Source organism: Notolepis coatsorum (assembly GCF_963971535.1).
Source record: "Notolepis coatsorum genome assembly, chromosome: 10".
NCBI classification, from domain to species: Eukaryota; Metazoa; Chordata; class Actinopteri; order Aulopiformes; family Paralepididae; genus Notolepis; species Notolepis coatsorum.
The window spans coordinates 125678991-125691677 of record NC_140174.1 but is presented as its reverse complement, the minus strand read 5'-3'; the positions used below and the strand labels follow the sequence as shown (position 1 = coordinate 125691677).

Here is a 12687-nt window from a genome sequence, read left to right as displayed (position 1 = left end):
TTTGTTTAATACACACAGCGTTGTCTCTAATGTTATCTAATTACTGATAGCTCCCGATATCATCAGTTTGGTGCTGGCTAACTAGCGTGAGCTAACGTTAGCTTCTAGCCACAATGCTATACTGTTATAATGGCAAATTCCATTGATGTTAGCATGCAGCTAACAATGTAGCTACCGATCTTTTTTTAGACTAAACTATCCGCTCTTGGTGGTCACTTGTGTTGATGTTAGTTTTGTTTCATCAACAAATGACAGGCAGAACACACAGTGAATGTATCCGTTTTGTTTATTGCACTTTTATTAGACTTTGCTGAAAAAGAAGTGCTGCATTGGGTAACTAGGCAAAAGATGGTGGCGCCCATAGGCGCCCGCCTGCCTTGTTGACATTTGCTTTGCAGGCACATTCAAGTTCTGATTGGTTGAAATTGCCTTCATGTTTGCCACCTACTGCCACCTACTGCTTTGGCAGTGTACTACATCAGTGTGCTCAGGTGACAAAAACGAAAGTGTGACTCGAGGCTGCCACGTCGCGGCGAAACGCATATGACAATGAAACGAAAATTAAACGAAAGGTGTAACCGCCGCCTGAGACTCTTGTCAGGAGCAAACAACATCCCCAGTTATCCCATTAGTTCCCTGGGATGTTAAGCTAAGAAGTCTGCTAAGAAGCATATATTATTATTATTATTTTATTTCATTGTGTTTTTAGCCCTAGTTGCACTTTTGTTGCAACCCCAGTTATCCCCTTAGTTCCCCCAAACTTAGGTCTGTTATGTTAAGCTAAGAAATCGCTAAGAAGCATATTATTTATTATAATTTTATTTCATTGGGTTTTTAGCCCTAGTTGCACTTTTGTTGCAACCCCAGTTATCCCATTAGTTCCCCCAAACGTAGGTCTGTTATGTTAAGCTAAGAAGTCTGCTAAGAAGCATAATTATTTATTATTATTATTCTTTTATTTCATTGGGTTTTTAGCCCTAGTTGCACTTTTGTTGCAACCCCAGTTATCCCATTAGTTCCCGCAAACTTAGGTCTGTTATGTTAAACTAAGAAATCTACTAAGAAGCATATATTATTTATTATTATTTTATTTCATTGGGTTTTTAGCCATAGTTTTTGTGTTTATTTCATGTTTTTAACAGTGCATGAAAGATTGCGTATTACGGCAAAAAAAAAAATTGAAATAAATCATAGTGGTTAAAGAATTTGGGTCACGACTTAATGACTAAGGAAAATGTTGGGTCCCGAGGCTAGACCAGTTGAGAACCACTGCTGTAAGGTATTGGCTTGTGTTGCTACACGGACATGTTTGTATGTTGCACGGTACTTCCTGACTTACCTACTAGTAAACAGTCAACGTGATCACACGCTCTCCGTCTCTTATTATATGTGAACTAAAGAGTACAAGGTTTACACAACAGCCCCCACCCTTTTTTTATTATTTGTACCTGTACTACCTGCTGTCAGCTGTTATCTCTCTCTGTGTGTCTGTATGAGCTTGGTTAGCTAGCGTTAGCTCCACGGCTGTTAGGTTGCACCAAATTAAATGAATGACTCGGTTCTAAAGCATTAGAGTAGTTTTCAATCACTGCACTTAGAAACAGTCAAACAGCGGGAGCATTTCGGGAGCATATTACCAAAACCCAGGCAATTTCTAGCCCTTAACACTATCAGTGCCGGCCTTGTTTTCCTTTTTACCCCCTTGAATGCCATCATCCACTTCAATGTTAGTGTTAAAAACGCATAATCTATGTTTTAAATTATGGCTATGTGTCTAATCTGCCCGTCGCTTATCAATGACTTGTTTGCAGTCAACATTTTCGAAACTAAGGATGTCCGATATTATCGGCCTACTGATATTATCGGCCGATATCGGCATTAAAATGTGATATCGGTTGATATCGGTATCAGAAATTAAGAGTTGGACAATATCGGTATAGGTAAAAAAGCCAATATCGAGCATCCCTAGTCGAAACGGATTTTTTTTTTTTTTTTTTTTTTGCTTTTAAATCTGTTCATATCATTTTTATAGCATTTCGAAAAGCTATCGTTCTCTCGAAAGTTTCCGGAAAATTGAAAGATTCCCCCATAAACGGCATTTATTGGAATATTCTCGAATACACTAGACACGTTGTCATTTGTCGGCCTATTTATGAATCGTTTTCAAATAAACGCTAGATTATCTATAGTATATGTGTACTTATGCAAGCTATAGAAGCAGGCTGAAAAATCTATTCTCTCATTTCCTCAACATCACACACACATACACGGCACATGCTGATATCTCAGTGAATACAGCTCCGATTATCCTAAAACTGGTAACATAGACTCCTTACCTTAGATCAGATGTTCTCCAAAAAGATTATTCCAATTCCTGATCGCCATTCCAAATATCGATCGCGTTTATTGATTGATTATTGGCTGCTGTAAATATATATTCCACGCTGCTTTCCATCTCGCGATCACTTCCATGTTCATCAGACGGCTTGCCAGCATAGTGGAGCCAGTTGGCTCTACCTCCCCAGATCCAGCAGTATAATAGAATGGCCTGCAGTTACACAAGGATAGACGATAGGGGGCGGTATTTTCCCATCTGAGCTCCTAGAGGGTCTGCTGTACCAACGGGAGACTCGGTTGATGAAATATGAATTCAGATCGCTAATAAAAAAATCAAACGACAAATCACGTCGTCGGCACTCAACAGGGGGCATGATAAGACGACAATACACGTCGTCGGCACTCAAAGTGTTAAGGAATCAAATAGTCTGCCATGGCTACATGCGTGGCGCTAACGTTATTGTTTTGAAAAACTGTCAGAAAAACCTGGCAGCGATAAGAGGAATCGATAGTCACGGAGGCATGCGATTCCAGGAATCGGACAATTAGGAACCGGCTCCCAACGGGAACCGGTTTTCGATTGCCATCCCTACAGCCTGCAAAACAGTCACAACATCATTAGATGATGCCATCATCGCACAGCCTGCAAAACAGTCACAACATCATATTAGATGATGCCATCATCGCACAGCCTGCAAAACAGTCACAACATCATTAGATGATGCCATCATCGCACAGCCTGCAAAACAGTCACAACATCATATTAGATGATGCCATCATCGCACAGCCTGTAAAACAGTCAGCACATCATATTAGATGATGCCATCATCGCACAGCCTGCAAAACAGTCACAACATCATATTAGATGATGCCATCATCGCACAGCCTGCAAAACAGTCACAACATCATATTAGATGATGCCATCATCTAGACCTATGGCTCTACTACTGCTAACAGTGGTGTACTGTAGACCTATGGCTCTACTACTGCTAACAGTGGTGTACTGTAGACCTATGGCTCTACTACTGCTAACAGTGGTGTACTGTAGACCTATGGCTCTACTACTGCTAACAGTGGTGTACTGTAGACCTATGGCTCTACTACTGCTAACAGTGGTGTACTGTAGACCTATGGCTCTACTACTGCTAACAGTGGTGTACTGTAGACCTATGGCTCTACTACTGCTAACAGTGGTGTACTGTAGACCTATGGCTTTACTACTGCTAACAGTGGTGTACTGTAGACCTATGGCTCTTCTACTGCTAACAGTGGTGTACTGTAGACCTATGGCTCTACTACTGCTAACAGTGGTGTACTGTAGACCTATGGCTCTACTACTGCTAACAGTGGTGTACTGTAGACCTATGGCTCTACTACTGCTAACAGTGGTGTACTGTAGACCTATGGCTCTACTACTGCTAACAGTGGTGTACTGTAGACCTATGGCTCTACTACTACTAACAGTGGTGTACTGTAGACCTATGGCTCTACTACTGCTAACAGTGGTGTACTGTAGACCTATGGCTCTCCTACTGCTAACAGTGGTGTACTGTAGGCCTATGGCTCTACTACTGCTAACAGTGGTGTACTGTAGACCTATGGCTCTACTACTGCTAACAGTGGTGTACTGTAGACCTATGGCTCTACTACTGCTAACAGTGGTGTACTGTAGACCTATGGCTTTACTACTGCTAACAGTGGTGTACTGTAGACCTATGGCTCTACTACTGCTAACAGTGGTGTACTGTAGACCTATGGCTTTACTACTGCTAACAGTGGTGTACTGTAGACCTATGGCTCTACTACTGCTAACAGTGGTGTACTGTAGACCTATGGCTCTCCTACTGCTAACAGTGGTGTACTGTAGACCTATGGCTTTACTACTGCTAACAGTGGTGTACTGTAGACCTATGGCTCTACTACTGCTAACAGTGGTGTACTGTAGACCTATGGCTCTACTACTGCTAACAGTGGTGTACTGTAGACCTATGGCTCTACTACTGCCAACAGTGGTGTACTGTAGACCTATGGCTCTACTACTGCTAACAGTGGTGTACTGTAGACCTATGGCTCTTCTACAGCTAACAGTGGTGTACTGTAGACCTATGGCTTTACTACTGCTAACAGTGGTGTACTGTAGGCCTATGGCTCTACTACTGCTAACAGTGGTGTACTGTAGACCTATGGCTCTTCTTCAATGGTGTACTGTAGGCCTATGGCTCTACTACTGCTAACAGTGGTGTACTGTAGACCTATGGCTCTTCTTCAATGGTGTACTGTAGACCTATGGCTCTCCTACTGCTAACAGTATCAGATGTCAAAGGTCAGGACACAACTTACCTGGCGCTGGAGTAATAAGGATGGCCTTCCTCTTCAAACATCTTTACTATTGGAGCCTTCATGGCTGCTTCCTGTTCTGCTGAGAACTGAGGTGGAAAACAAGACCACTGTCAGGTTTCAAAATGAGGTTCCACCATCAATAATCCATCAAATGATGTAGAGAAAAGTAGTAGTGAAAATATCAGTGTAAAGAGTGTTAGTTAACAGTGAAGATATCTGTGTAAATAGTGTTAGTTAACAGTGAAGATATCTGTGTAAATAGTGTTAGTTAACAGTGAAGATATCTGTGTAAATAGTGTTAGTTAACAGTGAAAATATCTGCCTGTTGCAGTGCTAACATAGTGTGGAGCATCAGAGTGTTACCTTCTAACCCCAACATAGTGTGGAGCATCAGAGTGTTACCTTCTAACCCCAACATAGTGTGGAGCATCAGAGTGTTACCTTCTAACCCCAACATAGTGTGGAGCATCAGAGTGTTACCTTCTAACCCCAACATAGTGTGGAGCATCAGAGTGTTACCTTCTAACCCCAACATAGTGTGGAGCATCAGAGTGTTACCTTCTAACCCCAACATAGTGTGGAGCATCAGAGTGTTACCTTCTAACCCCAACATAGTGTGGAGCATCAGAGTGTTACCTTCTAACCCCAACATAGTGTGGAGCATCAGAGTGTTACCTTCTAACCCCAACATAGTGTGGAGCATCAGAGTGTTACCTTCTAACCCTAACATAGTGTGGAGCATCAGAGTGTTACCTTCTAACCCCAACATAGTGTGGAGCATCAGAGTGTTACCTTCTAACCCCAACATAGTGTGGAGCATCAGAGTGTTACCTTCTAACCCTAACATAGTGTGGTCATCAGAGTGTTACCTTCTAACCCTAACATAGTGTGGTCATCAGAGTGTTACCTTCTAACCCTAACATAGTGTGGTCATCAGAGTGTTACCTTCTAACCCTAACATAGTGTGGTCATCCGAGTGTTACCTTCTAACCCCAACATAGTGTGGAGCATCAGAGTGTTACCTTCTAACCCTAACATAGTGTGGAGCATCAGAGTGTTACCTCCTTCCCGTCCCGAGCTCTCTGGTCCTTAGTGATGGTGGCCAGCACCGTGGCTGCCTGCTCTCCGCCCATCACAGAGATCCTGGAGTTAGGCCACATATACAGGAACCTGGGGCTGAAACAACACACAACAAGCCTCATATAAAGGAACCTGGGGCTGAAACAACAAGCCTCATATAAAGGAACCTGGGGCTGAAACAACAAGCCTCATATACAGGAACCTGGGGCTGAAACAACAAGCCTCATATACAGGAACCTGGGGCTGAAACAACAAGCCTCATATACAGGAACCTGGGGCTGAAATAACAAGCCTCATATACAGGAACCTGGGGCTGAAACAACAAGCCTCATATACAGGAACCTGGGGCTGAAACAACAAGCCTCATATACAGGAACCTGGGGCTGAAACAACAAGCCTCATATACAGGAACCTGGGGCTGAAACAACAAGCCTCATATACAGGAACCTGGGGCTGAAACAACAAGCCTCATATACAGGAACCTGGGGCTGAAAGTCAAATTGGTATTCAATAGCTAAGTTAGCTTGCTAGCACTAGCCTCCAGGCTGTTGTTTGTAGTGGTACTCAATAGCCAAGTTAGCTTGCTAGCACTAGCCTCCAGGCTGTTGTTTGTAGTGGTATTCAATAGCCAAGTTAGCTTGCTAGCGCTAGCCTGTTGTTTGTAGTGCACCTTCAGTACCTGTAAAAATAATATTAGCTCAATGAAATCTGTACAATCTTCAGTACCTGTAGGCTCTTCCACACATGCCGTAGTTTCCTGCGCCGTATGAACCTCCAATGATGACGGTTATCTTGGGTACGTTGGCACACGCGACAGCAGTCACCATCTTGGCTCCATCCTTGGCGATGCCTCCTGCTTCATACTCCCTCCCCACCATGAAGCCTGCAGCGCACATTCACATAGAACACTGTTCATTAGTAGTTGGAGAAGTACTTTTCTGTGCATGGGAATTATGCACTTTGCTACTAAGTAATCTACCTTGCCTATATTACTAGCTACTATGCCAATATGTCTTTACTACTACACACTCACCCAATTTGGACACTTTACTTACCCTTAGCTGCCAAAGTTGTACCCTTCCTGCTGACTTTGTCACTTTGGATAAAAGCGTTCAGCTAAATTACTAAATGTAAATGTAATGGCATCATCTCTTAACACTTTCAGCGCCAGAGGTCGCTGTTTACTGTTACTGTTGAAAGGCCAGCGCTTTAAACTAATGGGAATACGTGGCTGTGTTTAAAACACTAAAGCTATATTATTATATTATAGCTATGGATCTAATAATATAGTCGATTGTCATTGAGTTTCTTCCGGTCAAGATGCAAAAAACAGATAATTTTTCCATCGTGAATATGAGTGTAGTTTCAGGGCGGTCTGGTGTCATTTCCGGCAATGTGTATTCTAGTAAAAGTGTTATCGTTTCTTCCCTGGACTAGCTACTGTTCTCAAATCAAATTAATATTATTTGTAGTGCTTGGCAGGCGATACAAATTTTTTATCTAATTAATTACAGGATTTGTAATTAATTAATCGCATTTTAATCGCATAACCATTTTATGCCTGATATTCTATATTCATATTTCAAATTGCATGTGTCCAGATGGCAGAATTCAGTACTGTATCTACAAAACCTTCTGTTTAATCATCTTCCATTTATTAATTTGTTTCGATTTTTCAGGTCTGGTAAATTTTTGCATGGTGTTATTCACAGTCAAAGATAAAAAAAAATGTATTGATATTCTCATTTGGTTCATTACAATTTACTCAAGCCTAGTAACAGACACAGTATTTCTGACACTGGGAATACATTCCCAGAGATCCATAGATGTCCCTAGAATCAGATACCAAGAACATGCAAATGGACCATATTAAAAAAAAAAAGTCTGTAAATGTGTATTCTACGTTCTTATGGAATGAATGAGATAAAAAATATATATATAATTTTATTTTATTCTTTATTAATTTTGAGTACATTTTTATAACGCGATAGTTTGCTGTGTAATTAATTAATCTAACTAACGCGATAAACTGACAGCCCTAATTATCTGTATTATGTTTCATCATGAATGCGTGAAAGGGGGGGGGTTGATTTATTTGTATACAATTATTTAGCAGGGATGCTGCATACTGATGTGCAGATCCTAACCATAGGAACTTTAAAAACACTTCTAGAATGTTTTTCAGACAGTTCAGACTTACCGGTTATATTTTGGAGAAAAATCAGTGGAATGTTTCTTTGACAACACAATTCAATGAAATGTGTAGCCTGCAAAAGAAAGAGGAAAAAGGGGATTGATTGAGAGGGAAGGTCAGGTTAGGCTAGGCATCAAACATAACATTAATGCAGTGTGTACAGTAACCAGTAGGAATTAAGAAAAGAAGCATTTTCACACTCCCATATCGGTCATTAAAAGGTCAGTAATTAGGGTTTTAAAACTGTGCAAAGTAATAAAAGCCTGGAGTTATAAAGTCCATTCCAGGTAAAGGGAGCAGACTGCAGAGTACACAAAAGCCCTCTTCCCAAACTCAGTGCGAACTCGAGGGACTGAGGTGGATAGAAAGTCCTGAGAACGCAAGCTGTAGGAAGAGTTTGACAAAACGGTAAGGTGTGTACAGAGATATAAAGGTAACAGTCCAAATAATGTACCAATGTACCAATGGTGAAGCCTACGAGCAGGCAGGGACAGCCAACCTACCTTCTTGTACAAAATGCAGAGATGAGTGAGAGATCTACAGCCAGTAATGAATCTTAGCGCACCATGATAAGTGGCATCCAGCATAAGCAACGAGGTAGAACAGGCATTCATGTACATTACAACACGTCACCATAATCTAGTACCGGTAAAAAAGTAGCAGCGACAAGCCTCTTTTTAGAATGAAAGGAAGCCTAATTTCTAAAATAGAAACCCAACCTTAACTTCAGCTTCTTAGCCAGATTTTCAATATCGCTGCTGTCGGGACAAAACCTCATAACTCCAAAAACCCAACTTTTCAGCAGATGAAAAAAACGAACACAGATTTGAGGGTGAATAGAGTTAGGAGGTTTAGACAGATGATCGGTTTAATGCTTTCCCATTGTTTAAACTTTGTAAAACCCCCACACACATATGGAGGATGATCTACGGAGTTGATTTATATAAAAAAAAAAAATTTAAAAAATGGAGTTATGAGGTTTTGTCCCGACAGCAGCGATATGTGGCTTAAAAGACAAGTTGTCATCCAGAATAATTCCAAGGTATTTGAAAGTAGAAACTATTTCAAGAGCAATTCGCTGAGACGTAGTTACAGCAGACAGGGAATGGGGTTTCGCGTTCGATTTTTTAAGGACCATCATTTTGGTTTTACCAGCATTTAGTACTAGTCTTAGCTGCAGAAGTTGGGTTTCTATTTGTTTAAAAGCAGCCTGTAAATACTCAAATAGATTACAGTCTCATCCGCGTTTTGTGAACAATAAGGGGTCCAACACAGAGCCCTGTGGCACCCCCTTGAGGACAGACAGGACAATGGAGGTACAACCATCAACTTTAACAGATTGGGTCTCTGTCAGAGAGATAGTTACAGAACCAGCCAACAGCGGAGTCAGAACCCTACACCAATTAACCCATGCCTCAAAATGTCATGGTCTACCGTATCAAAAGCCTTTGAGAAGTCGATAACACCGAATCCCAACAGAATTAATCCAACAGAATTAATCTACCCGAATGTATCCAACAGAAGAAGTATTGATCTGCTGTTGTTATCATCTGTTTAAATAAAGTATTGATCTACTGTTGTTATGGTCCGTTTTAAGTATTGATCTGCTGTTGTTATCATCTGTTTTAATAAAGCATTGATCTGCTGTTGTTAGTATCCGTTTTAATAAAGCATTGATCTGCTGTTGTTATGGTCCGTTTTAATAAAGTATTGATCTGCTGTTGTTAAGTCTGTTTTAATAAAATATTGACCTGCTGTTGTTATCGTCTGTTTTAATGTGACTTTGTGGTTTTGTCTCAGTTCATGGCGACCTATTGACAGATAGGGTATTGAGTGGTTCTGGTTCCAACAAAGTCACTTTGATATATATCTTTAGACATGAATAAGGAACAAAGTCACTTTGATATATATCTTTAGACATGACTAAGGAACACAGTCACTTTGATATATACCTTTAGACATGACTAAGGAACAGTCACTTTGATATATACCTTTAGTTGTGAATAAGGAACAAAGTCACTTTGATATATATCTTTAGACATGACTAAGGAACACAGTCACTTTGATATATACCTTTAGACATGACTAAGGAACAGTCACTTTGATATATATCTTTAGACATGACTAAGGAACAAAGGCACTTTGATATATACCTTTAGTTGTGAATAAGGAACAAAGGCACTTTGATATATACCTTTAGACATGACTAAGGAACACAGTCACTTTGATATATACCTTTAGACGTGAATAAGGAACAAACCTTTTTTGCAGACTCTGAAAATAGGACTCCGTTGTTCCCAATAATCCCGACAGGGTAGCCAAATATTCTTGAAAATCCTAAACACGGGAATAATCCAAAAGTTAAATTACAAAATTGGTAGAATATGAATTCACATAATTATCTGCACTGCAGATATATGTATTCACCTGAAAATAAAACTTTATTTCACACACCTGTGACAAGCGTATCCCCATAGAAAGCCTTGAACTCATCAAATTTACTGCCATCAACGACTCTGGCGATGACCTGCAATCAAAAGATGATTCACAGCCCTGGTCAGTTCAAAGAGTCACAGCCCTGGTCAGTTCAAAGAGTCACAGCCCTGGTCAGATCAAAGAGACACAGCCCTGGTCAGATCAAAGAGTCACAGCCCTGGTCAGTTCAAAGAGTCACAGCCCTGGTCAGTTCAAAGAGTCACAGCCCTGGTCAGTTCAAAGAGTCACAGCCCTGGTCAGTTCAAAGAGTCACAGCCCTGGTCAGATCAAAGAGTCACAGCCCTGGTCAGTTCAAAGAGTCACAGCCCTGGTCAGTTCAAAGAGACACAGCCCTGGTCAGATCAAAGAGTCACAGCCCTGGTCAGATCAAAGAGTCACAGCCCTGGTCAGTTCAAAGAGTCACAGCCCTGGTCAGTTCAAAGAGTCACAGCCCTGGTCAGTTCAAAGAGTCACAGCCCTGGTCAGTTCAAAGAGTCACAGCCCTGGTCAGATCAAAGAGACACAGCCCTGGTCAGTTCAAAGAGTCACAGCCCTGGTCAGTTCAAAGAGTCACAGCCCTGGTCAGTTCAAAGAGTCACAGCCCTGGTCAGTTCAAAGAGACACAGCCCTGGTCAGATCAAAGAGTCACAGCCCTGGTCAGTTCAAAGAGACACAGCCCTGGTCAGTTCAACAAGTTACATCCAAATGACCATCAACCAGATGCCATTTTTCAACGTTAAAGTCTTGGTTTTCAAGTCAAAGGGATAGAAACTACTGGTTTCAGTAAGACCCTCAGTAAGACCCTCACACTACAGTAAGACCCTCAGTAAGACCCTCACACTACTGGTCTCAGTAAGACCCTCACACTACAGTAAGACCCTCACACTAATGGTCTCAGTAAGATCCTCACACTACTGGTCTCAGCAAGACCCTCACACTATTTAAAGCTAGGCATATTGAGTTGTCAACTGTTATATTAGGGATGCTCGATATTGGCTTTTTTACCGATACCGATATACCGATATTGTCCAACTCTTAATTTCCGATACCGATATCAACCGATACCGATATATGCAGGGTTTCCCCCCCCCCATAAAATGGATTCATTTCAGGTAATTAACATTACATATCTCTTGTTGTGGAATTAACATAACATTATGCATACTTTTGACAATAAATAAAATCAGAATTTGTTCTTACTTGCTTGCCTGGGTAAATAAAGGTTATAGAAATGTAAAAAAAAATATATATATATATTTTTTTTAAAACAGATACCAATATTTTCCGATATCACATTTTAATGCCGATATCGGCCGATAATATCGGTAGGCCGATAATATATATATATATATATATATATATATATATATATATATATATATATATATATATATGTCAATATTAATGAGTAAATTGCTTCAGATTCATTTTAAAACCTTAAAGTGTATATCCAGCGACTTCGGGTTATTGAGAAGCGCTATATAAATTAAATGAATTATTATTTATTATTATTATATATATATAATAAAAAAAAAAAAAAATTAACACAATTAATCACATGACCCTTCCATAGCCTGGAGAGCTGTGGTGGCTGGTGTGTTTATGTTCCTGGTCACTCTGACAGGCAGACCCAAAGAATAATGAGTCAAGTACATTATTTCCTTATTCCATTATGCAACGTTTATGAATGGCCTTTGGAATTAAACGCAGTTGTATAAACGATGTAGTGAATGGTCTTTCCCAGTGAAGCAACATGTACTACAGGTCAAGCTACACTATGCTTGTTACACAGGTCAAGCTACACTATGCTGGTTACACAGGTCAAGCTACACTATGCTGGTTACACAGGTCAAGCTACACTATGCTGGTTACACAGGTCAAGCTACACTATGCTTGTTACACAGGTCAAGCTACACTATGCTGGTTACACAGGTCAAGCTACACTATGCTGGTTACACAGGTCAAGCTACACTATGCTGGTTACACAGGTCAAGCTACACTATGCTGGTTACACAGGTCAAGCTACACTATGCTGGTTACACAGGTCAAGCTACACAGGTCAAGCTACACTATGCTGGTTACACAGGTCAAGCTACACTATGCTGGTTACACAGGTCAAGCTACACTATGCTGGTTACACAGGTCAAGCTACACTATGCTGGTTACACAGGTCAAGCTACACTATGCTGGTTACACAGGTCAAGCTACACTATCCTGGCTACACTGCTTGTTACACAGGTCAAGCTACACTATGCTGGTTA

The 12687-nt window shown here is 40.8% G+C and overlaps 1 protein-coding gene across 1 annotated transcript in view; it reads right to left on the bottom strand.

The window, feature by feature from the left end:
- Nucleotides 1-12687, bottom strand: part of mccc2 (methylcrotonyl-CoA carboxylase subunit 2) — a 125915-nt gene that overhangs the window by 16706 nt on the left and 96522 nt on the right. Inside the window, exons 11-16 of the mRNA XM_084322833.1 lie at nucleotides 10406-10478; nucleotides 10212-10288; nucleotides 7958-8024; nucleotides 6484-6640; nucleotides 5739-5853; nucleotides 4678-4763 (exon numbers count right to left, since the gene is read on the bottom strand). Coding sequence (XP_084178959.1) covers nucleotides 4678-4763; nucleotides 5739-5853; nucleotides 6484-6640; nucleotides 7958-8024; nucleotides 10212-10288; nucleotides 10406-10478 — 575 coding nt within the window. The remainder of the gene's footprint in view (nucleotides 1-4677; nucleotides 4764-5738; nucleotides 5854-6483; nucleotides 6641-7957; nucleotides 8025-10211; nucleotides 10289-10405; nucleotides 10479-12687) is intronic.